This window comes from Cavia porcellus, unplaced genomic scaffold, assembly GCF_034190915.1.
Source record: "Cavia porcellus strain 051 isolate PalLab524CR breed Dunkin Hartley unplaced genomic scaffold, mCavPor4.1 scaffold_31, whole genome shotgun sequence".
NCBI classification, from domain to species: domain Eukaryota; kingdom Metazoa; phylum Chordata; class Mammalia; order Rodentia; family Caviidae; genus Cavia; species Cavia porcellus.
The window spans coordinates 10,803,889-10,830,143 of NW_026947514.1; the positions used below are offsets into that span (position 1 = coordinate 10,803,889).

Consider the following 26,255-nt stretch of genomic DNA (forward strand, 5'->3'; position numbering starts at 1 on the left):
TAAGAAGTGAATAAAGACAAATATGCAGTGGTAATTAAGGATTCCTTACTAGTCCTCTAAACAAGGCAAGAAATGAAAAGGTATCAAGCTACTTGGGAGACTGAGGCAGGAGAACTGCAAGTTTGAGCCAAACCCAGTGACTTAACAAGATTCCATCTCAAAAGAGGGGGCACTGGAAAGAGACATTATGGTACCTACTGTTATATCAGGTTGTCTTGTGGTGAAGTACTGTGTTGCTTAAATTGTTCTGTTCTGATCTGCTTTATTATGTCCTCTTTTATCCTAATCTCTTTAAATAAAAAAAAATTTAAAAAAAGAGGGGGCACTGATGATGTCATTCAGTCCAAAGACTCTGGGTTCATTTTCCACTAACAGACACACACACACACACACACACACACACACACACACACACACACACACAGATATTAGGTGTAATTTTTACTTAAACCATTGTGATGAATAGTTATAACAATCCAAATTTGAGAAGTATGTCCAGATATTTTTTGTGTGTGACTATAATTTCTCAGTGAAAATTTAAACTGAAGAGAATATGATGGAAAAGGGGACAATGACAACAAATCCATTGTTTCTTAGACTTTAGTAGTACAAGGGGCAGCCAATAAAAATAAGGTGGAATTGAAACATGTACTGTCAGACCTGCAACATTAATTACCAACACTGGCAAAAAGTGTTGGGGAAGTACGATTTTAATTTCTCATGAAAATCAGAGCAAAACAAACAAATAAGAACCCCTGAGGCTCAGAGATATTAAATAGTTTGCTTGAGTTTACACATAGCTGTAGGTGAGAACTCATATGCCATCCAGGGTACTCTGAAGGGCACAGTACCCAGCCTGTTAGGGACTAAATCATGAAAAGTAGAGTCAGAATGGCCAACCTGAAGAAGAAATGAGTAGTGCAAATGATAATAAAGAAGCTTTAAGTGCTTTTGGAATATATATCAAGAGAAATGATTTTTTGAAACTCTTTTAGAATGAGACAGAAGAAGTAATTTATGAAAAGAAATACTACATTATATACATATTATTCAACATATTTTATTTGGGAATTATTAGTGTGCATAGTATTAGACTTTATAAAATTTGTTTAGAGACTATCAATAGGACATAACTTGTTGACATTTAACCTTCAATTAATTCATTGCAGCCACTGTGTTACTGCCACTACTATGTATTTAGCATTGTGACACATTTGCAAAGGAATTACAAATGAAATGTAAGATAGTTCTGACTTTAGGATCTTGAAGTATTGTTAGGGAAACTGACTTTTCAAACGTGAAACTAATTTGGGATCATCTAGAATAGTTTATAGTAAGCGACATATTTGTATAATGAAGTAATAAAATTTAGGAGGCAGATGAGTTGTGCTCTAGGCAGTCAGAAAAGGGAGAGAGTAACAGCTGTAGTCAGCTGGAAAGCTTCATAAATGATGTGACTTTTAAGATGGGCTTTGAAGGATGAACGTGATTTAACTTTTCAAAAAGGGTTCAAGATTAGTGAAGTAGGCATGTTTTGTTTTGTGTTCTTAAACAATAGGATAAGGGAAGGATTACTGCTTCACTTGATCCGTTTAATTGAATATTATTCAAGTAGTATAAAAACTTTAGAAAACAATGTAGTCTATGGAAAATCATGGCTCACAGTCACTTAACTTACCAGTTCTTACCATTTAGTAGTGTACTGTCTTAGGACATCATTGTTTTTGAACTTTGGTTTATTTAGCTATAAACAGAAATGATAATAACCACAGTTCAAAAATTATTGCAAAAATTAAAAATACTATATAAACATCTTTAAAATAGTGTTGTTTTATAGCTGTCAGCACTATCCATAGGCCAAGAACTCTTACAGGTTGAGGGCTGGGGTTGAGGATCAGAGAATCAATCTTTAAAATAGAATGCTGTTAATTCATGCTTAATGGTATATACCTGTTGGTATGTAACTAAGTACTGTTTTTCTGAAGGACAGTTTCTCAGTTCTCAAAAGCTTTAAAATGGGTACTTTTTATTTGACTCAGCAGATCTATAAATGAGAATTTATTTTAAGGAAATTATTAAATTCTTTGTAGTACTGAATAGTGAAAAATGATCTATACCCACAAATAATTGATTAGTGAAATAAATTGTTAGTCACTTGAAAGGAATTATAAAGCAATTAAAATGATGTTGAAATGTGTGCCTGATATAAAAAGAAAGGAAACATTCTCAAACTATATACCATTCATTGTATTTCTCTAAACATATAATTATGTACTGTAATTATGTACTGTAAGCTACATAGTAAGCTTAAGACCAGCCTGAACTACATAATCTTTAAAAACAAAAAACAAAAACAAAAGCAAAAACAAAAAAAGAAATGGTAGTGATGGGTAGAGAGTAAAGTAGCAGTAAAATAAAGTAGCAGAAAGCAGAGATTTTCTTAGTGATTATAAAAAGAATCACTTATTCTTTTGTTCACTTTCATGATAGTGTTAACAGTTGGCATCCTGCTCTAAAGAAACAAAGGTTAATTGCTGCAAAAAATCACTGTCTCCTGCTCTCTCTGTCTCCTTTTCTCTCTCACTAGGAAGGCAGCACACATAATTCTCACAAGCCAGGGGGGATCTACAACAATGAGCAAGAGAAGTGGTTCCTGAAGATCACTGTTCTTAAAGAAGAGAGAGCAGTCACCCAAATAAATGTGTAATTACAAATTACATGAACTACTGTGAAAAAAGCCAAAGAGATTATTATAGCAGAAAAATGGGGTTTGAGGATCAGAAAATCAATTTGGAGAGGGAGGTCAGCAAAGACATCTGTGAGAAAGTGACTGGCAAGGTCGGTCATGAAGTATAAATAGGAGTTAGAGAAAATGATGCGGAAGGATAAGCACTCTAGAAACTAGAGAGAGGAACATGCATGGAGATTTTCAGGCAAAAAAATAGCTTTGTGCTTTAAAACAGTGGCTAAGGGTCAGTTGGTCTGGCTCCAGAGGGGTAACGTCATGTGGAAGGAGAGGCTGGGACAGGCTTGTGTGAAAGGTTTTGGATTTTATTCAGAAGGCAGTGAACAGCCACTGAAGGATTTTTAAGCAGAGGGTTAAGTTGAAGCAGTTTTAAAAGTTTAAAAGATTTCTGGCTGCTCTGAGTAAAAAGAACTAGAAAGAGAGGCAAGAGCATCCAGAGGATGAAATTAGGAGGCTTTTAGAGCCCAGTGGGAAACACTGTTGCCAAGTAATGTAAGTGAAGAGGAGGAACAGAAGATAGTTTGGAGATATTTTTTGATAATATTGAAAAGATTTAGTGATGGATTGGATTAGGGGAACAAAGTGAGGATATAAGGGTGGTTTTCAGAATACTTGACATTGGGGCTGGGGGTTTAGCTCAGCGGCATAAGCACCTGCCTTGCAAGCAGGCGGTCGTGAGTTCGATCCCTGGTACCGATAAAAATGAAAAAAAAAAAAAGACAAAAAAAAAAAAAAAAGAATACTTGACATGATTGTTTTTATTATGCAGATGGTTGGGAAGGTTTCTTTTTGCATGAAAGAAAGTATTCTGTGTTGGATATGTTTGTTTGAAGGTATCTATAAGATTTCCAAGTGGAGAAATTGAGTAGGTGAGGTCTCTTGTTTAAAAGACATGTGCCTTTAGGATGGAGATAGACCTTTAAGAGTACTTGGCCCATGAATAGTGCTGACAACTACATGGATGAACAGGGTTGTGCAAGAGAGAATATTGAGAGAAAGGAATGAATGCACCTTCATGAATTCCATTAGTTAAACTTCAAGTAGAGCGGGAGGTGGCAAAGCTCTTTGAAAGGGATATTTTCCAGAGGACAGCGTAGAAGAAACCAAGGGGACAGTTTCAAGGAAGAGGAAGGGGTTGGTTGACTCGATGGATGTGCTGAAAGGTCTAGTAAAATTATGGATGGCTGGGAAGTGCCCGTTGGGTTTGATGGTCTGGAGACTTTACATGATCAAAGGGAAAGCAGATTCAGTGCGGTGGTGGAGGAGGAAGCCAGTCTGGAGAGAAGAAACAAGTGAGCGAGGGAGAGATGAGAATGCACACAACTCTTAACCATGCTGGCTCTTAAGGCAGAGGCTAGTTAGCTAGTTAGCTGGAGACGCAAATCAAGGGGATGGCTTTTTGTTTGTTTCCTTTTAACAATGGAGATTCTGGAGGTTGAGTACTGGTGTAATTGATTTAGTAAAGATGAAAAGATTAATGATGTAAGAAAGAGCAGATAATAGATGGAAGTTTTCATGGTGGAATTGATGTTTGATAGGAAAAAGAAAGAAGGTTTTTGATATCTACCATATATTGAGTATGTATTAATACTATGCTAAGGAATTTGAACAACAACTAAGTAATTTGAACAGTAATTTATATAATTATCCCCATTTTGGAGATGAGGAAACTGAAATCAAGTAGAGATAGAGCTAGGATCTTAATTAGGAACTAGTTGGTTTCAGAGCTCATACTCTTAACTCCTACTTACAGGATTTCTGATATGACAGAAAACTTGTTAGCTGAATCACCATAAAGGTATCCTAGACAGAGTTGTATGCCATGAACAAGATACTGGGAAGTTTGGTTTCTCTGGAGACTTTTCTTCTTGGCTTGTTTGTCTTCACTTGGTCTTTCCTTTGTGCTCTTGCATTCCTTTTTTCTTTTTTAAATTTTTTTTAAAATTTTATTTAAGGAGAAAAGAAAAAAAAATCAGTGAAAGGGTACAAGTTATACAGATTTACAGAAAAAAAAAATGAACAGTAGGAAATCACTAGTTAATGGATTACATATTGCCATCTTAGAAATAATTGTTCAAGTCACAAAATTAAAGCTTGTAGAGTGGACATTCCAACAATGATACTGCAAACAGTTCTGTTCAATGATCCAATAAAACTCTGTGATATCATTTTCTATCTTATACACTTAAATATACATGCAGTTATATAGTTTAGAGCACTTTCTTTTCCTCTCTTTTGTACAATGACTATTACACATTTTGGGTTTCATTGCTCCCACGGTTCTTATTGCTTTTTTGGAAGGGAGTAGAACCAAATGTGACATAACAGAACAGAATCGGTCAAGTCAAAAGGGTGGACATAATAGATAATGTAAAAACATAATACAAGGTGATCAACAATGGTTACCATAATGCCTCCCGCTATCTCTAATAGAATTGCCTATATCATTAGTTATAATACAATTGAACAAAACAGTAAAGAACAAAACCGACAAAACCAAAACATTGGAGACATTGTAGGTCTTCAAAAGTAGATAAAAGTCCATGAGAATGGGCGTTATAATGAATCTCATTATCTTCACAGCTGATGCCTAGACTTTCGAACCTGATACTACCCAGCAAAACAGAATAGGGGAACATCAGTCAAAAACAGGATAGTGAGAGTAATACAGGGCTTCAAATAGAGATAATAGAAAGTCAAAGTGGGTTACTATATTATATCCTGCTATTTTTTCCCTTTAATTAAACGGATAAAAATAAAAAAGTAAATAATGGAGTGGAGATTGAGATAAAAGAGGGCATAAGAGCGAAACAGCGCAGATCAAAACATAACCATTTAAGCAGAATAGTGTTTCACCACCAGATAATCCCGACCCAAAAGTAGTTACCATATTGACTCTTTCCTTGAAATCCTTGAGTACAACTTCGTATACTGTAGCATTAAGTATATCAAAACAATGTAAAACCATTTAAGAGAATGACAGCATTACAGAGTATTTAGAATCGACTAACAGAAAATGAACAATGGTTTCTGTATAATCTCCTTGTCTTTAAAAGGTTTTTGCTTATACTATCGTACATAATAAAATCCAATAAGATATAACCTATTTAGACCATTGGAGACAGAAGAACAAAAGCTAGATGAGACTTCAAAACAAGATGATACTAAATCAGTATTACCTATTAAGATGTCATTTTCTCCAAAATAGCTGTTCCTATCATCCAATCTTCTCTGTCTCATTTCTGTTGAGCTCTTTTTCTGTCAGTAGCTGTCAGTTTGTCTTCTTCATTTTGTTCTCTGCTCCATTCGTTGTGGCCTCCCCGCCACTATTTCTGGGTTCTTTGTATTTTTCTTTTTTTAGAATATCCTGCAATACTTTCTGTAGAGTTGAATTGGTGGTTGCAAATTCCCCCAGTTCCTCTTTATCCTGGAAGCACCTTGTTTTTCCATCAATTTCCAGGGACAGTTGTGCAGGATATCTCAATCTTGACTGGAGATTATTATCTTTCAAAGCTTGAATTATTTCCCCCCACGCTCTTCGTGATTTGATGGTTTATGCAGAGAAATCTGCTGTAATTCTGATGGGTGTTCCCTTGTAAGTGGTCTGTTTCTTGTCTCTGACAGCTTTTAATATTCTGTTCTTGTATTGAATTTCTGGAATTTTTATTATTATATGCCTGGGTGTTGCTCTGTTTGGGTTGTAGGTAGCTGGGGTCCTGTATGCCTCATACATCTGAGTATCTTTACCTTTTGCTAAATTAGGAAAATTCTCCTGGATTATTTCTGTGAGTAGCTTTTGTAGTTCACTTGTTTGTGTCCCTACTTCTTCTTTTATGTTCTTAATCCTTAAGTTATGGATCCTCTTATCATCTTCTTGTGTTTGTATTATTGCTGTTTGTTTCTTTGTTATTTTTAAGAAGTTTTTCATTTCATTCTCCCATATTACAAGTCTGCCCTCCAGTTCAGATAGTCTGTCCTTAGTTTCTTTCAAGCTGTCATGCCAGTCTTGGATAGACTTCTTAGTTTCTTGGTAGTCCCTTTGAACCTGTTTCACGTATTCTATGCTTTCTCTGTTTTCTCCATCAAACAATTCTCCCCTCTTTTTCTGTTCTTCCATTCCATCATCTGTTTTTTCCTGGGTGGTGCTTAGCATTTCTCTAACTATTCTGCATACTTCTAGCTTCAGGTCGTTGATAACTTCATTCCTGAATTGGTCTATGAGGCTCTCTATATGGCGCTTAATGTCTATTGGTGCGGTGTCCGCTATTGCTTGTTTCTCAGAATTGGGGGCCGAGGAGCCCTTCTTGTTGCTGCCTCTTCCCATATCCTCAGTTCCTTGTATATGCAAGCTTACATAGGAGACCCAGCTTCTCTCCCTGTCAGCCACAGCCTGATCGAATTGCTCTGGTTAGGTGTTCCCACCCACTGCAGCATAACAGGAAGTTGCAGATCAGGCAGCCTATGCGGGGCCTGCCCCTCCCAGCCACCGTCAGGCTCTGGGATCTGGGTTGGGCCAGCCTATGGGGTCCGCCAGCAGCGTCACGCAGGCCAGGCACTTTTCACCAATCCCGTCCAAGAGCGGGATGTGTGGCTGGAGTCGCCACCGCGCCCTGCTCCCGCAGGACTGCCCCGGCCCAGAAAGTCCTCTGCTGGAGTCAAACTGTGGTAGAGTGTCAGTTTCTCTCACTCACCTCACCACAAGTCAGTGTACGCCTCCCTGCCCGTCCTGTTTTCGACTCCGTTTGCAGACTCCCGTTCTCAGAGCTTCCGCGCGTCTCTCTCCTTGCTGAGCCGATGTAGAGGCAGACAGCCGCCGTGTGGCGGGAAACCCAAATTGCGGCTTCCAATGGCGCGGGGTCCACACCGAGGCTTTTCTGTTCCTGTTTTAACGCCAGGACTGCATTCCAAGTTGGTTTCTCTCAGCCCAGTTTGTTCTGAGTCAGCAGAGCATATCTCCACCGGCTTATGTCTCTTTAGTCCGCACCATTCCTGACTTCTGAACCAAGCCTTTCAGAGAGCCTCCGTAGTATCTGCTATCTGTCTGCCATGTTCTCCCGGAAGTAGGCCGCCAATTTCGCTCTTGCATTCCTCATGTCATGTCCTAAACATTTCTTGTAAGGACACCAGGCAGATTGAATTTAGGGAACACTACCATAATGGTTTCATTTTAACTTAGTCACCTCTCTAAAGGCTTTATTTCCAAATACAATCACATTATGAGATCACAGTTACAACAATATGAGTTTTAGGGGAACACAGTTCACTCTATAACAAATGTCTTTTTAAAGTACATAAAAGGAAAAGGGCAGCAATGGGGTCATCTTTGAAGAGCATGTAACTGTAATTGAAGATAAAAGATGAGACTGCAAGAAAAACTAGTGAGGGTCAGATAAAGTTGAAGGTCATTTATATGTATCCATTCTGCCCAGCAATCTGAATCTGTATAACAGTTGTCAGGTGGGTGAAGTAAAGAATTAGAACTGCTGGTGTTTTGATGAGGCTGCTAGGTGCCCATGTGGGCTTATTAACCAGTAAGATGACTATTTCTTGTATGCGATGTTGAAATGCAAATGAGTTTTATTCACATCCTTAGCAAAATTACAGTTACTGTTTGCCACGGACCTGTCTGACTGTTCTTAATAGTTGAAAATATGAAAGTCAAATCTAGGACTCCTGAGATTTTGTTGCATTCACCAATACACAAATTAGCTTGAATATTTCTTTCTACATTTTCTATAAATTTTCTTTCATGATAACTCTGCATTTTCCTCCCTTTTCTCTGTCCTCTTTATTCCCCTCTGAACCATACATTAGTAACTTATCAAGCACCTACTAGGTATCTGGCGTGACAGGTAAAGAATCCAAAATCTGTTATAAATATGTACATATATGTGTGTATTGTGTACATATATAAAACCAAATGGTAAATACGATTATAAAAATATTAATTCATATGTTCATTTAGTCCTATGAATATATCAAGTACCTACTATGTGCCTGACAGAATGTTAGAGCTGGGACAGAGAGATGAGTAATATATAGTTTCTGCCTTGAAAAACTTGACAACATTGTGTCAATGAACAGGTAAGTAAACAGACAATACCATGTGAATTTGAAAACTGTTAGAAGATCTTAAAGAAGAAAATGATTCTGGTCTCTGCTTTCCCATGCGTGTTTGGAGATCCACTGAAAGGAGCTACTATTTTCACAAAAGCAAATATAAAAAGAACATCCATTCTTTTTTACAGACATCTTTGAATATTTGCAATCATTGTGTAGTGACAGTTTTAGCTCTTGAATTTTGAGCAAACCATATCATTGTGGAATCTCTGATTTTTCTTTTCATTGGCGCTTATTGTCCAAATCCTGCACTATCACCAACTCCTTGTTTAAATGATGGAATGATTAGTGGTATTTCTGAAACACTCTTGGAAACCTTCTGGATATTACCACTTAAGTCACAGTAACAAAACATTATTGTCATAGTGGGTGTGTGGAGAGCCAATGCTGGCTTGGCAAAACTCTCAGATATTTGGAATTTGGAGCTTTGTGTTAATGTGGGAGTTCTTTGTAATGTACTTTTTAACAAAACTGATGTACAGCAAATGAAAAATACTGAGAAAATGGATTTATGTAGATTATTTAATTGCTATATTTTCAAGTATCACCTACATATGCCTTATCACAGGAAAAAGGTTATTTACAATGAAACACTTATGAGGTTGAGTCAATGAATATAAACTTGTTGCTTTCTCCAGAGCTGACTTGCTTGCTATACAGCAAACTCAAGATCTGCAATCTGGACATTTTTTTCTGAGAAAATGCTAACCATATAGAAATAGTTCAGGAAATAGAAAGAAGGAGAGCAAATTGACAAGTAGTATATGCAGGCTTTAGAATAATGAATAACCTAATAACTGCTGAAAATTCCTGTGATGTCTTGCAATGAACATTTACTATGTGCATGTTGACTTCAGTTCAGAATTGTATTCAAGAATCATAGTGGAAAGCACTGGATTGAGAGTCAGGAATCCTAAGTGCTAGTCTAGCTCTGCCATTGCCTACCCGTGTGCATCATTTCCCCCATCTTTACCGTGAAATGATTATAGGAAAGTCTCGAAGGTTTTCCCAGTTATGATACTTTATCTTTTGGTGATACCACATCCCACATCTATCAAGAGCATTTTGACTTTAAGTTGATTAAGCTGGCATTTCAGTTAGGATGCATCCAAGAACTTATTTCTGTGGGCTATTGGGAACAGCAAGGCCTTGCTTCTCCAGGACTTGATCTGTCTTCTGTTAACTGCTGACAGTGAGCCATACCATCTAAAAGGCTCCCTTGATAGCCTTAAAGATTGAAAGGACAAATGGACAGTGTTGAGAACTCTGTGGAAGAGGAGACCAGAGAGACGTTGATCATCATGGCTCCTTGGGATTTGCAAAGAGGAATGACTAGAACTGGGCCATTCACTGCAGCCAGGTCAAAGGTCAGGTCAGGAATATGGACAATGCTGGTGACTCCAGGTAGGTCTAGGAGGGTATGTAAACCAGTTTAGACCCTCCTGAATCTTGATATCTGGGCAGCCAAACTCAGAAAGTTATTAGGAAGTCTCAATTTATAAAATTTCTTGGAAGAAAATGTGACATTTGTTATTTTGTATCTTTATTACTGCACAATCATTGCACTCTTAATACTCAGCAAATTGATCTATTTTTGGCATATTCATATAGTTCAAGCATTAACTAAACATACTTTCATGATCATTTATTAATTTTTTAAAAATCTGATTTCAATTCATGCCATTTATATAGTGAACTCCCTATTATTTTAAAAGGATTTTTAGAGTATTTTAGAAAGAACTTCAAATTTTTTCCTTCAATTTTATTTAGGCAATGTTAAATTTAATCCTAGTGATAGGGGTTTATATCTATTATAATTTTACTAATAATGAGCTAATTGGAGTAATTAGAAAAGGAATGGAATATTGCTTTCCTTAGTGATTAAAAAGTAATGGATAACTTGTGAATAGGATAGTAAACCAACTAAAAATAATTTTGTGTGATGAATACATTTAAAAGAAAGTACAAGTTTTTGGTAGTTATTTCTATCATGGAATTCCAATAAAAATTTATCTGTGTTCCTTAAAATACTGATTAAATTTCTGTATGTAATTAATAAAAGTAATAATTATGCCTCATACACATTACAAGATGATTCTTCTTCTTCTTCTTTTTTATTTTTTCTTGCTTTTATTTAGTTGCTTCCAAGATCCGGTACTTACAGGAATATCATAACCGGGTTCTTCACAACATTTATCCTGTACCATCAGGAACTGATATTGCAAACACCTTGAAATACTTTTCTCAGACCTTATTAAGGTAAGCCTTAAAAATCCTATACTTTGAGAGAATTATTAGATAGTACTGCTGAATTTATTGGGGCCTAAATTTTTATTGAAGTGTAAGTTTGAAAGGGCATTAAATTTTCTAATGCTCTGCCAGAAGAGTCTGGACTCCAGTCCTCTGGGTGTATATAGCAGATTAGACCCCAGGCCTACTTGGAAAAGTGGATTGCTTGACTGTTGCCTGCCTCCCTCAGTTCTATGTCCTTTTAAGAGATCTATAAAAGATAAGGTTCTCTGGCACTAATACAGTGTTGTATTAAATGAAGAACCTGTGTTGCTTAAAATTAAGAATAGGACATACTTTTGATCTAAAAGAAAATCATAATTATGTGGGATTTTAGGTTTACAAGTATGTCCTTTTTCCTAAGTGTAGTATATGGCAATAGCAGTTATTTTAAATCTGCGTAACACTTCATGTGTTCAACATGTTTTGCAATTGATACCGAAATTCTGTGGAAGATAGGGAAACAAAAGTATAAGAGCCTTTTATACTATCTACTTTTGTTGCAAGGTAGAGGTTTGAGGGGCCTCTTGTCTTCTTTCACATTTCTCATTACGACAAATGAGCAGGATGAACCTTTCCAGTAAGGCTTATTTTGGGAGATAATGTTAAAGAGTCAGAAGAGCACTTTGCTTTCCATTAAGTTCCAAGGCTTGATCTTTTCCATCACCCTCATCTCTTTTCAAATCTGATTTCAGAAGCACAAAAATTCACTTGTTACTATTCCTTTAACTGTACAGCAGTGGACATTTTGTGGGTTGAACATTTGAAAAGCACAAGTTCAGAATGACTGCAGTGACACTGGAGTTTATTGTGGTCAAAGACCTTCCTGTGGGTAGACAGGCTGAAAATTTAGTAGAAAGAAACTTCATGAGATCACGTCAGTACCAGTCTGTGCAGCCCCATCACTTTGTTCTCTTTATTCTTTGGAAGATCTTCTACATCTTTAGAATTCTCAGTGTTTTCATTCTAGATTGAAAGAGATTCTATTTGGCAGACACATAGATATTAAGCTTACATAGTAAGTTTGTGACACTGTTGCAGAAAAATTTTTTTCAACATGCAATAATTTCACAGTAATACTCTGAGAAATGTATGCATCAAAACATCTGATTCTATACTTTTGAATTCTCCTTTTGTCTTTGAGGTCAATGTTCTCACTGGGAAACATTATCCTTTATTACAAATTTTGAAAATTCTTGAGGTCAGAGACGCTTTTCAGTAGGAAGCATTTGTGAATTCCATTTGCAAAAAACCTGTGAGAACCTAATTGGCATTTAGAGCTTGCTACTTAGGTCTTTGTAATTGTGCCAGAAAGTTAAGAAATTTAGGATACTGAAGTCATGTTTGCAAGATATGAAAATTCCATTTTCTTACGGATAGAGTATGATCAAAGGTGATAGAATTTTAGTGGTGAAACTGGTGTTAAAGTAATTTGTTCAAGTGGCTTGTTGGAGAAGATTTTATACAATTAAGCCGTCTGTTCTCAAAGGGTGGCAACATCAGTAACAACTAGTAGTGGTAACAGTGGCGGAATCAATTACATTATAATAGTAGTATGCGTCAAGGACTGTTCTGAGCACTTTAAATGTATCATGGCATTTAAGACCTCATGGCAAGATAAGTGTATTTTACCTGTTTTATAAATAAGTAAACTAAGATGTAGAGTGGTTAAATACATTGCTTAAAATTATTTATCTAATGTTTTAGAGCCAGACTGTACTTTGGTGTTCTAATTCATAGCTCAATAATTATGCTTTATGGCTTCTCCATAGTACTACTATTCAATTGTATTTAGCCATTTCCCTGTTTCTGGGACAAACTGTCCAACAATTTAAAGGATTAGAGGTTTATTTGGCTTATAGTTTCACCTAATGGTTGGCTGGCTCTAAGCTGAAAATGGAATGGTGAGAGGGCTCAGCAGAGGATAGCGGCTCAGCCATGAGGGAGGGAAGGAGGAAGGGAGAGAGAGAGAGAACAGAAAGAGAGAGAGGAGAGAAAACAGAGAGAGAGAGAAAGAGACAGAGAACAGAGAGAGAGAAAGAGAGAACAGAGAGAGAGAAAGAGAACAGAGAGAAAGAGAACAGAGAGAGGAAAGAGAGAATAGAGAGAGAGAAAGAGAGTGAACAGAGAGATAGATAGATAGATAGATAGATAGATAGATAGATAGATAGATAGATTTTCCCAGTCAGGATGCCCCCTGATGACCTAACTCCTCTGACCAGGTCCCAATTCTGAACACATTGAGGACACTGTAAATCTAAACCATTATATTAATCATTTCGCAGGACACTTCTTTTAATAAAAGCTTGGTTTGGCTTTTGAGAACGGCAGAATTCATTATGAGATCCCAGAGTAGTTTTTACATTTTTTATTTTTGTATTTGTGATACATAATAATTATATTCATCTTGGGGAATTGATAGATAATATATCCCAGATGTGTGTGTGTATAATATACATCACCTTTTAAATCATTTTTACTTTCCCTTCTCCTCCTTGCTGTCTGCTTTCTTCTTGTCCTCAGTTTTCTTCTCATCTTCACAGAGTAGAATAGTTTTGGCTCATTGTGGGATTAAAAGAGAGGAGTACTTAGTATAAAGATTTTGCCATCTTTGCAGAAGTTAAATCGAGCCACACCTGAGGTGAAATGGACAGCAGTTCCATTCCTAGATATTTTAGTTCTACTTGCCACTCAGCAATTAGTTGTAGATAGTAGATCAGAGTAGCCCATAGACTACAGTGTGACTGGGTGCATGTACACACTAAGATATAAAGAGGCAGTAAGAAAGAAGACTGAGGAATGTAACAACATATCATGGGTTGGACTTTGTAGTATTTACAAGTTTGATTCCTGAACCAAACCTGATATGTTTTCTTTCTCTTTTTGCCTATCCCAGTTTTTTAAAATTAAAACTGGAAATGCACAATTTCAAAATATTGCCCTATTTATTGAGACAAATTATGATCACTTTCATAACAGTTATCACTGTTGGTAACTACATTTATATTTTATTTCTTCATTTAATTTGTGCTACTGGAAAGTTCAGGACAAACAAAATGGTTTAAGTATTTGATGTCCAAGATGAGTGACTTTCTACTGACTGACTGATTTTCTACTACAAATGAGATGGTTCCCTTTGTATTTTATGTAATTTTTATATATTCAGAAGCACTTTCTGTTTTAGAAATCATTTTCTTAGAAAGAAACAAGAAGAATTAGAGATGAATTCTCACAAAGTAACCTTTGTATTTGGATAGTTTCCATGAACTTAAAGTTATTTTCTTGTTAAAATATTCCACATTTTACAAAATTTCAAAAGCTGTATCTGAGTCAGATTTACATTTTTTTTTATTTAAGAGGAAAAAGAGAAAAACACAAAACAAAACAAAGCGGTGTAAGGGTACACGTAATACAGAACTACAAAAAAAAAAATAACAGTAAGAAATCACCTGTTAGTAGATTACATATTATCATCTTGAAAATAGTTGCTCAAATCACAGTATCAAAGAATACAAGGTGAAAGAAAAAAAAAAAAAAGAATACAAGGTGGACATTCAAACAGGGAGACTGCAAACAGCTGTGTTCAATGATCCAAAAACATTGATATAGTCAGCTATTTAACACCCCTAAACACACTTGCTGTTATATCCGTTAGAGCTCTTTTTTTTTTCCCCTCTCTTTTTTACAACAAAATTTACACATTTTGGATTTTATTACTCCTTAGTGCTTATTACTTTTTTTGGGGGGGGGGAGAGAATACAGTCAAATATGGCAAAACAAAGCTGTCAGTCAAAACCAAGGATAGACATAGCACATGGTGTAGAACAGAGTACAAGGTTATCAACAATGGTTATCAACGTTGTCTCTTGTTTCCTTAAAAAGAATTGTCTATCTCATTAGATATTATAAAGTTGGACAAAACAGTAGAGAACAAGACCAATAAAACTTAGGCATTGTAAACATTACAGGACTTCCAAAGAAGACAATAGTCAAACCAGAATGGGTATCTTAGTGAATCTTATTGCCTTCAAAGTAGTTGCCTATGTCTTCAAACTTGATACTATCATATAGAATGGAACAGAGTCTAATCAGTCAAAACAAGATCGTGGGAGTATTACAGGACTTCAAAACAAGTTAATAGGAAATCAAAAAGAGTTACTATTTATATATCCTAATTTTTTAAATTTTTTCTTTAATTAAGACCAACATAAGAAATGACTAAATAATTTTTTTTAAAAGAATAAGGGGGAGATTGAGATAAAACAGGACATAACAATATAACAATAGAGGTCAAAGCATGACTGTTTCAGCAACCTAGTACTTCACCACCATATAACCCGACTTAATAGTAGTTACCATAGTGTCTGTCTTTTTCCTTGAAATATTTGGATAAAACTTCATATACTCTAGCTTCAAATATTTCCATATCAAGAAGCCCAGAATAAAGCCTTTCTAATTAATGAGTGAAAACTTTATAAGGCTTCAAAGCCACCTAATGGGGAATCATGATTACCACATATTTTTATATATTTGAATCATTACTTACATTAGGGAAACTATTCGGTATTCACACATGCGAGATTGATTTATTTCACTTATGAGTATGGTCTCAAGCTGCGCCCATTTATTGATAAATATCTCAATGTGATCCTTCTTTATAGCTGAATAATACTCCATTGTATAGAAATACCACAACTTTTTTATCCATTCCTCAGTTGATGGACACTTGGGTTGTTTCCAAGATCTGGCAATTACAAATTGTGCTGCTATAAACATAGGTGCACATATATCACTGTGGTATGATGCTTTCAGTTCTTCTGGGAATATGCCTAGAAGTGGAATAGCTGGAATAAATGGGATTTCCAGTCCCAACTTTTTGAGAAATCTCCAGACAGATCTCCACAAAGGCTGTACCAGTCTACACTCCCACCAGCAGTGCAGGAGAGTTCCTTTTTCCCCACAGCCTCTCCAGCATTTGTTGTTGGTTTTCTTGATCCTGGCCATTCTTTCAGGAGTGAGATGGTATCTCAGTGTGGTTTTAATTTGCATTTCTCTAATGACCAATGATGATGAGCATTTTTTCATGTATTTATTTGCCATTTGCATTTCTTCATCTGAGAATTGCGTATTCATCTCAGATGCCCATTTTTGGATTGGATCTTTGAATTTTGGAGGTCTGAGTTTCTTTAATTCTTTGTATGTTTTAGACAAGAGGCCCTTGTCTGAGAGAGAGTTCACTAAAATCTTTTCCCAGTTTGTGGGTTTTCTTTTCACTATGCTGGAGATTTCTTTTGACATGCAGAAACTTTTTAATAAGAAGTGGTCCCAGTTCAGATTTACATTTTAGATCATGAATGCAAGCAGCTCTCACGGATTTCAGTAGAATTTTGTACCGATTTTGCTTAAAATTATTTATCTAATGTTTTAGAGCCAGACTGTACTTTGGTGTTCTAACTCATAGCTCAATAATTATGCTTTATGGCTTCTCCATAGTACTACTATTCAATTGTATTTAGCCATTTCCCTGTTTCTGATTTTGAAAAGCAGAGATTAGCCTAGATGTTTAACTTAATTAATTTGACCCACAGGAGGGGGAAGATTATATTTTATCATAATTGATAATCAAATCAGTTGAAGAGTCCACATATGTCTACTCAGCTCATAATTAGACTCATATTAGAGTCCATGGAAGTTTCTTAAACTCTGGTCCTGGAAGGGGGCCCTGTGTGGTGTTCAGTGTGCCTAAAGTGGTCATTTTTTCAATAGCAGATTTTAAGTGCTTGCTGAATGAATTGACTTTCAGCCACATTTCAGGAATCCTTCTAGGGCATTTTCAGAACCTAGAAGTAACCTGGAGTCCTGGGTAAAATGACATCTGAGTTCTGAATTATACTCATTTTAAAAATCAGGGACCTAAGTTTGGGAATGGACAAGGTTTACATGCAGCTTCAGAGTTTTGTTATTTGCTTTCAGTATCAGAAGCAACTGCAATGATCCTGTGGTGTATCACCCCTCAACTATGGAGGAGTCTTGTTCATTTTATATTAGAAACATTCTGTGGTCATAGTCTAAACATCAAACACCTGTAAGAACCTTGTCTTTTATCAGACAGCATTTAAAGGTTCCCAATCGTCTTCCTATTACAGACGTTCTTATGAAATTTCTAACTCCAGATTTCTCTTCTGGTGCTATTCAAGATGCAAACATATTAAAAACAAACAAACAAACAAATGAACATAAAAACATTACATTTGGGGAAAACTGCTTGCTGCTAACTTTTTAGAAAATGCTAAATATGTTTTTAAAAAGTTTCTAATTTATCCCAATAATTTTTTTATTTTAAAGTGAAAAAAAACCAACAATATTTCAAAACAAGATAAGAGGGTAACAATGGTTACTACATGCGGATTGTTATATTTAAATGAATTACTCAGAGTACACGATATTGGCATTTAATTGTCCAATATTAGCACAAACCTTTCTTGTCAATGAACTAAAAGAAATTAGTGGTGTAACTATTTTAACTATCTTTTGTACATATACATATGTATACACATATATAAATAAATTGTTTTACTTTTCCCTTCCTTCTATTCTCGATTCCCCCATTCCAGTTTTTCTTCCTTTTGAAGCTTCTTCCCATTTTACAATATCTATTGTACATTTTGGATCTTATTTACTGTTTCAGCTTCTCACACTAGGGCAATATGATGTCTACACATGTGCATGTAGTTTATTTCATTTATGAGTATGGTCACAAGTTACATCTATTTACCTATAAAAGTCTCCAGTTTATCCTTATGGTTGAGTAGTACCCCATTGTACAAAATGACCACATCCTTTTTATCCGTTCTTCAGTTGATGGGCATTTAGGTTGTTTCCTAGATCTAACTATCACAAACTGTTCTCCTAAATCATAGATGCACATATATCACCGTGGTATGATGTTTTTAATTCTTCTGGGAAGATATCAAATGGGGAATAGCTAGGTCAAATGGAATCTCCATTCCTAGTTTTTTTGGGAATCTCCACACTGATTTCCATAGTGATTGCACTGGTCTACACTCCTACCAGCAGTGGAGAAGGGCTCCTTTTCTCCCATAACCCCTCCAGCATTTGTTATTGGTTGATTTCTTGATAATAGTCGTTGTTTCCGAGGGTGAGATCGAAACTCAATGTTGTTTTAATTTGCATCTCTCAAGTGACCAGTGATGCTGAACATTTTTGCAAATATTTATTTACTGTTGGTATTTCTTCATTTGAGAAGTATGCGTTCATCTCAGATGCCATTTTTGGTTGAATCTTTAAATTGAGGAGGTCTGACTTTTTTTTTTTTTTTTTTTTTTTTTTAGTTCTTTATATGTTCTCAGTAGTTATCCTTGTGAGGAACAGCTGGCAAACATTTTTTTCCCACATTGTGGGTTGTCTCTTCACTCTGTTGGTGGTTTCTCTTGGACTGCAAAAGCTTTTTAAAATGATGAGCTTCCAGTTCTTGATTCTTTGTGACAGTTTCTGTGCTATTGGGGCTTTACTCATTAAAGTCTGCCTACACCAGTGTGTTCAAGAGTTTTATCTATTCTATCTTCCATCACCTTTAATGTTTCTGTTTCAATATTTAGATCTTTGATCCATTTTGAACTTAGTTTCCTTCAGCCCAATAATCTTAATGTAATTTCTAATTGCTTATGAATATGTATCTTCAAGTCCTTGAAGTAGCTTTAAAGCATAGTATAATCAGAAAAGTTTGCTTAGTACAAGGAGGCAACTCAAGTGTCAAAATTAATCTGTATAGAAAATTTATTTGATATGTCAACTTTCTGTGCTATAAACACCTCAGGGCAACTTCTTGTCTTTCCCCACACCCATTGAGGCCCTCTTTTCTTGCCGTAACGTTAAAATCATGTAAGCCAGTGTTTGAAGAGAGGATCTCAGTGGAATATAGGAAATGCAAAAAGTTGGCTTCTGGTTGAACTCTTCTGAGCAGGGCATTCTTAATGTTCTTTTTGATTGGGTGTATAGCCTCTGGGAAAGAATTTTAGGTGGGGAAAATGGTTCATCATTCCCAAGTTACACAGTTTGATTGGGGAAATAAGTTTTTTTTTTCTCTTAATAAACTTCATAAAACATCATAAAATCACAATGCATCGAACATTTATTCATGAGCCCTTCTTAAGTTTTTCCACAAATAAAAACATTTCCTTACATTGAGACATGAATGGTAATTTTAAACTGGCTTCATAGATAACTCATTTCCCACCATATTTTACTCAACTTCACCTACTTGTTAAACCCAAAGTCAGTGAAAGAAATTTACTGCTTCAGTGCTGACATTTTCCCCTCCCTGCTTGCAGAAAACTGTTTTTGCTATCATTTGGGAATCCCACATATACAGGAAGAGAAAAATATCAAAGTACAGCCTCCAAAGTTGATTTGCTACAGTTTGTTAGATTATATCAAACTTTAAGCCAAGTATGGTGGTCCACGTCTATAACCCCAGCTCCTTTGGAGGCTGAGGCAGGAGGGCCACAAATTCAAGGCCAACCTGGGCAATTTAGTGAGACTCTGTCTCAAAAAGAAAAGAAAAGAAAAAAGAAAAAATGGTTGGAGGTATAGTTCAGTGGTAGAGAGTTTGCCTAGTATGCATTGTGACCCTGAGTTACATCCCCAGTATTGGGGGTGGGGGGGAATATATATATATATATATATATATATATATATATATATATCTGGAAAATAGTAAGGTATATTTTTTTTCTGTAAAATCCACATCTTGTAATTTTGAAAAGATGTTGGTAGAAGGCCAATTTGGGACTGAAGGTTGGGAAATAATATACTTATATCCATTGAAATTCTAAAGGAATTTTCTGTGGAATAGAATCCTACAGAATTAAAACAAATTTTTGGTGACTGTGCTTATCAAGAATGTAATATTTTGGGTGTTACTCATAAGAGTAATTGGGTTACATGAAAAAAGTATAAAGTGTGATGGAAAGTATGATGACATTTATAATTGATGTAGGCAGGCAGTGGTAACTGGACTGTTGAAATCATCAATTGTAAAGTGTAAGTTTATAAAGTCAACCACATCACACACAAACACAAAAGTAAATTAAATCCCTTAAAAAGTAAAAAAATACACCAAATTTTGAGTTATTTATTGCTAAGAAATATTACATAACTATTCTGAAATTATTTTTATTATCGATTGTTTTCCCTTGGACATTGGGTAACAGAAGACAAAGGAAATCGAGGTAAATTAGGCACATGGCAAATAAAAAGCATGTAGTCATTTTTATTACATTGTAACTTATTTTTGCATTAAGAATAGATAAAAATTAATGTAAACTTGACATAGTAAGCATGCTTGACACTAACCAATTCTTCACATCACTATAAAACTATAGATGTAATACTGTTAACTAAGAACTTAATGTCTTATGCACGTAGAATAACTGTTAAATAAGATTATTTTTATGTAATGAAACATTTATAAATTATTATCTATTTTGACTAACATATAAGTATACCATACAAAAGCACTTTGTAGGTGCTGCAGATATTACATAATGTATAGCTGTTGTCTTTAGTGATAAATAATATAAGCTAACTTTAAAATCTAAACATTTGCCTACGCATAATTTCTTTTATTTTTAAATTAACTTATCTGCATTATCGCTTTTTTGAAAAGATTTTTATTTTAAAATTAAGGCTAAAAGAGAAACACTTTATTTTTAGAAGTTATTTTTATTCCCATTAAACTTTTAACTTTCTAAATTATCTTTTCTTTAGTTTGTAGTGAGTTTTGTTGAATAATAACGTAAGTAGCAGCAGTAATATATGAGACTGTATGATGTGCAGCTATATGACAGATACTGCTTGCTTAGTCTTTAGAATTTTGAAGGTAACTTTTTAATAAGCCACTGTTTGTATTAATAAAATAAAATGTTTCCTCCCCAACATGCAAAATTTAAAAAAGACACACGTAAATAACCATTATCATTAGTTCACAAACATATGCTATGGACCATCTACTATATATTATTTTATAGCTTTTCCAATGTAGTTTAGCTAACATTTTAGAAATATGTATTATTTCTAAATTCATATGCCTGTTTAAACTTCATTATCTCAAATGATACTGATAGAATGTCATGAAACAGTATCATAATATACATATAGACATTATTTTGATGCAATAAACATGTGCTTTTTAAGACTTTCTTAATAAACACACATGTTTATTCTTTGCTAAAACATGTTTCTACAAGTGCCATACCTATATTTTGCAAGTTTATATTGACCCAATTGAGACATTCTTGCTGAAAACATCTTTTCTTTGAAAGCTCCTTATAGTTAGAAATAAAGGCCCCTCCTTATTACAGAAAGCTGTTGTTTTACTTCCAGGAATCTGCTCCTTCACCAAATTGACATACTGTAAAACATAGGTCTGGCACTGAAACATGCATTTTTATATTTTTGCTCCTTACTAGCCAGATAACACATGAGATGCAATGATACTTCCACAAAGTAAACTTGTTATTGGTTTCTCTAAGCACAAAGCTATGTGACTGATACTGGATTTGTAGATCTTGCTGGCGTGGCTATTGCATCTTATGTGGGTTGTATCTGGTGTTTTATTATTTGTTTTAGAGTGTCATTTCAATGTAATGTGCTGTTCTTTGTGTCTTTGTTGTCTCTTTTTTTTCTTTGTCCCCCCAACAGCATTTTGTCCCGCACAGGGAAGAAGGAAAATCAAGATGCCTCCAATTTGACAGTGCCCATGACCATGTGTCTTTTTCCTGTGCCATTCCCACTCACCCCATCTCTAAGACCGCAGGTCAGTTCCATCAACCCTACTGTTACTCGCTCCCTCCTTTACAGCGTCCTGCGAGATGCTCCTTCAGAACGTGGCCCGCAAAATCGTGATGCTCAGTTGTCAGACTACCCTTCTTTGGACTACCAAGGCCTCTACGTGACTTTGGTGACTCTCCTGGATCTAGTTCCTTTACTACAGCATGGCCAACATGGTAAGCATTTAATTGAAATCTTTGAAAAATGTACATGTGTGCTATAAATGTATATGATACAGAGCAAGGGGCTTGGAGACAGTTGATATTTGTCACCAATTGCTTGAAAGTACTTTGTGTGGCTAAAGTCTTTCTTACACTAAAACTTCATCATGGTGCTTCCCACCCTATCATTTGAAATGGTTATACTATTGAGGAGTGTTATCCTGGTGTGCCTGTGAATGGGCTGGAGAATGGGCTGGAGGTTGGAGGAAGAATATTAACAAGAAGCTCTCTCTTCTTCCCTGATCAGTTGTGGGGACTCTTGTTGAAATTATGACTGGGAGCTAAGATTTTAAAACATGCCTCCAGCAAATGCAAAAGGTGGAGCTGGAAGAACAGACTCTAATCCATTGACGGATTCTGAGTTTAAGGGTTAAATAGCACCATCTGTATGGGGCCTATTTTTCTTGTCTTAAAATCAGGAGGTCAGATAAGAAATCACTTCAGACTTCTTCAAACAAGAATTCTTTCAAACTTACTGCACAACAAATTATTAATACAAAATACTGTATCAGGAAGTTCTAGTATACAATGTTAGTGTGGTCTAGAATAGAAGAGAGCATGCTTCTTTTCTTATCTCTTCCCCTTTGTACTACGCGTCTTGAGCTAATTTCATTATTGGTTACTAAAATTTTCTAACTCATACAAAAAATACGGTGCTAGCAAGTATTGCTTGGATTATCCAGTATGAATATGGGAGATTCAAATGGAAAATTGTACAGTAGGAAGAGATTTGTTGCAGAAAATAAACTTTAAAACAGAAATATTCTTAATTTCAAGAGATTGATAATTTGATTCCTGAAAGTATGATAACCAAAGTTTCACGTACTGAAAAGGTAGAATTTTGGAAACTGGTGGCACTGTGTTTGTGAGTGATTATTTTGCCTTTTAACTATAGATGTCTTTCCTTGCTTAATAGTTTATTTAGTATGTGTATTCCTAATATATTTTTTTAAAAAACTACTTTTGTAAGAATGATGCAGTAATGATTATTGAATTTGTTTTTTTCCTTATTTTTACTGTTGTGCAACATAGTGAATATAAAAGTGTATAAATTTGTGGAATTTTTTTTTGTATACTTTGTGGCTGTCTTCACCCTAGTTGCCTTTATTTTGATCCTTTCCCAGCCCAGAATCTAAGTGAGACAAATCTGAACTTGAGACTGTCAGAGCTTTCTATAGCCCTGAGCTTGTCAGCACCACTTCTTTATGAAGCCCCAGTGCTGAGCTTGTCACGAACCTGCCTGCTCCTGCCCACTCAGTTAGGGCAGCCCGCCTTTATCTTCAAGATCCTTGATTAAGATAGATATTCAGTCTGGTAAAACACAGACCATATAATTGTGATTAATGTGTAAATTGTGACCACTCGGGGGTGATCTGCAGTTTTACTCTTACTCCTACTGCGGTTTTGTAACTTTGCTCTTCATTGTTATCTATCTATTGTGTTCTTATTCTTCATAATAGGGCTTACTGATAGGAAAAAACGCCATAGTTTCTCTAGTGAGTGATTTAGAGAGACAAGGTAGCATTGCTTCTGTAAGCATGGTCTGAAGAACCTCAGAAACACCTAGGGAGTTTAGAATATGGGGTTCTTGGATACGAGACACAGAAGGACGGGACCTGAGATCTGAAGTTTAAGCCAGCTTCCTATGGATGGTTTTTTTTTTTTTTTTTTTTTTGCACATTGAGATAAGAAGCACTGCACTATGGCTAGAGGCTGTATCCTCACTCTGGATCCCAGAGGCCACATTACAGAGTGTTTTGTTGTTGTTATGCTTTGTTTTCTTTTGTTGTTGCAATTCAGCAGTGAATACTCAGGTGATCTTGGGTAATCATTTTCCCTCTCCAGATCTTTGTATTCTTATGTGAGAAACACTCCACGTGGAGTACTAACATTCTGTAACTATGCTGAAAGGCTCAATGAGAGCAGCTTTAACACAGTTTAAGGTGATCAATAAAACATCTGAGAATTTTACATTTTATTGATTTGAGCCCAGTGCTCCCTGAACCTGGGTCTCCAGTGATCAATGGGGTTTCCTCCTCTCTGTTGTCACTTGTTATGTATGTTGAGATAGCATATCAGTTCTAATAATAATCAGAAATGACATTAGGAATAAGAATAACATTAAAAAGGTAAATCTGTAAAATAGACAAAAGCATAATACTTTACTATTATAATGGATACAGAAATGAGCAGTCTTCGTTGTTGAGTGTTGGCTAATGGTCTATATTTTGGGAGGTTCAGAAATATGAAAATGTATACTTTTCTGTATTATGGAATTTATGTGTATTCTAAAACTAAAGTTATTTTTTGAGTGTCTCCTACTGTTCTTCTAGCACAGCTACAAATAATAGTATTAATATTAATAGGAACAGCTAATATTTGTGGAGAACAAAGAATACTATGCTAACTCCTTTACATTTCTCTTATTTAAACCTTACGACAATCCTTCTAATGAAGTGAGGTAGGTATTGTTGCCATCCTCATGAAAAACATTGATAGATCATTATTAGGAGGCAAGGTGATTTCCTCTATCTTGATTTCCTAGATGACTGATGACTGGGTGCACGGGGTTATGCAGTACCATCTCACAGATTCCTTCTTTTGTTTATTTATTTGTTTATTTGTAGACAAGGTCTGGCTATACAATTCAGGCTGGCCTTGAACTTGCTTTGTAATCCAGGCTGGTCTTGAACTCACAATGATCCTCCTGCCTCAGCCTCCTGAGTGCTGGGATTATAGGTGTGCACCACCATGCCCGGCTCAGATTCCTTCTTCTGGTATATTGCCCACAACTCCAGATGTAGGATCATTGTAATTTGGTTGGTGGAGCATAAGCCCCTGGTTTTATTTTGATCCTGTGTTTTGATAAAGTTCTATCCCTGACTTTGCTAAAACTCCCCGTGGGTAAGTAATCTAACATCTTTGTGCCTCAGTTATCTTATATAAATTGTAATGGAGGTCAGAATATTGGAGGAATTTAGGGCTTCATTTTCACATAGAAAAGGCTTTGAATTTATGAAATCAAGAGGCAATATGAATACCAAATATTACTAATTGTTCATATGTCATAAATACTGAGGCAAGCTCATATATTAGATATTTATATTTTTTAATATATTCACTCATTGGCCATTGACCAAGTCCTGTATGTATAGTACACTGTACTAAGCAGTATGTTTCAGAACTCAAAGTAGGAAGGCAAAATTAGTTGCTTATAATTTAAACCAGCTCATTAAATTTAAAATGTAAAATTAGTTATATTTTTTAATGACACAATATACGGTGACTGATTACTCAATTTTGTTTTGTAGATCTTGGACAGTCAATATTTTATACAACTACTTGTTTGCTACCCTTTCTCAATGATGATATTCTGAGTACTTTGCCCTACACGATGATATCAACGTTAGCTACCTTTCCTCCATTTCTGCACAAGGATATTATTGAATATCTTAGCACATCTTTCCTACCAATGGCTATATGTAAGTTCAATCTTACCTAATTCTAGATTATTTTTATGTATTATACAAATGGAAATTGCTTTTAATAATATAGGCTCTTGTTTTTCAAGATTATAATGGAATCATTTGCTGTATACATATACTATGGTTTAAATTCAACATTTTAGCTTGGATATTATTATAAAAACCCAAGAAATAAAAGATAATTATACTTTAGAATTGTTTTATTCATTTAGTTTGTTGTTACAGAAAGAACTTGTCAAAACACAATGTGTATTTCCTACTTGTAGGTTACAGTGTTGCCTCTGATGTAGAAATTTTCATCTTTTGTATCAGAAAGCAGTAGGGTATATGATGCAAAGAGTCATAGAATTCGATGTGTAGATTCTGGTTCCAGCTCTGTTCCTAATTTGCTGTGTGATATTGGGCAACTCAGAGTTGAAACCTCATCCATATACTGATGATCCACTAGCTTTCCCTTGCAGGTTGTTGTGGTGATAAAATTGGTCAAAACTTGCAACTCATGTGCAAGAATCAGTTACAAACATATTGCTGATTTAATTCTTT

The 26,255-nt window shown here is 35.4% G+C and overlaps 1 protein-coding gene across 10 annotated transcripts in view; it reads left to right on the forward strand.

The window, feature by feature from the left end:
• The window catches only part of Unc79 (unc-79 homolog, NALCN channel complex subunit), a 272,072-nt gene that overhangs the window by 35,404 nt on the left and 210,413 nt on the right, over window positions 1-26,255 (forward strand). For 8 of the 10 annotated variants that reach the window (XM_063241428.1, XM_063241421.1, XM_063241424.1 and 5 more), the window contains exons 2-4: window positions 11,005-11,125; window positions 21,878-22,182; window positions 25,539-25,709. In XM_063241428.1, coding sequence (XP_063097498.1) covers window positions 21,936-22,182; window positions 25,539-25,709 — 418 coding nt within the window. In that variant the 5' untranslated portion in view covers window positions 11,005-11,125; window positions 21,878-21,935. Of the gene's footprint in view, window positions 1-11,004; window positions 11,126-20,388; window positions 20,407-21,877; window positions 22,183-25,538; window positions 25,710-26,255 lie in introns of all 10 variants that reach the window. The other 2 variants (XM_063241425.1, XM_063241427.1) reach the window with 2 other exon arrangements.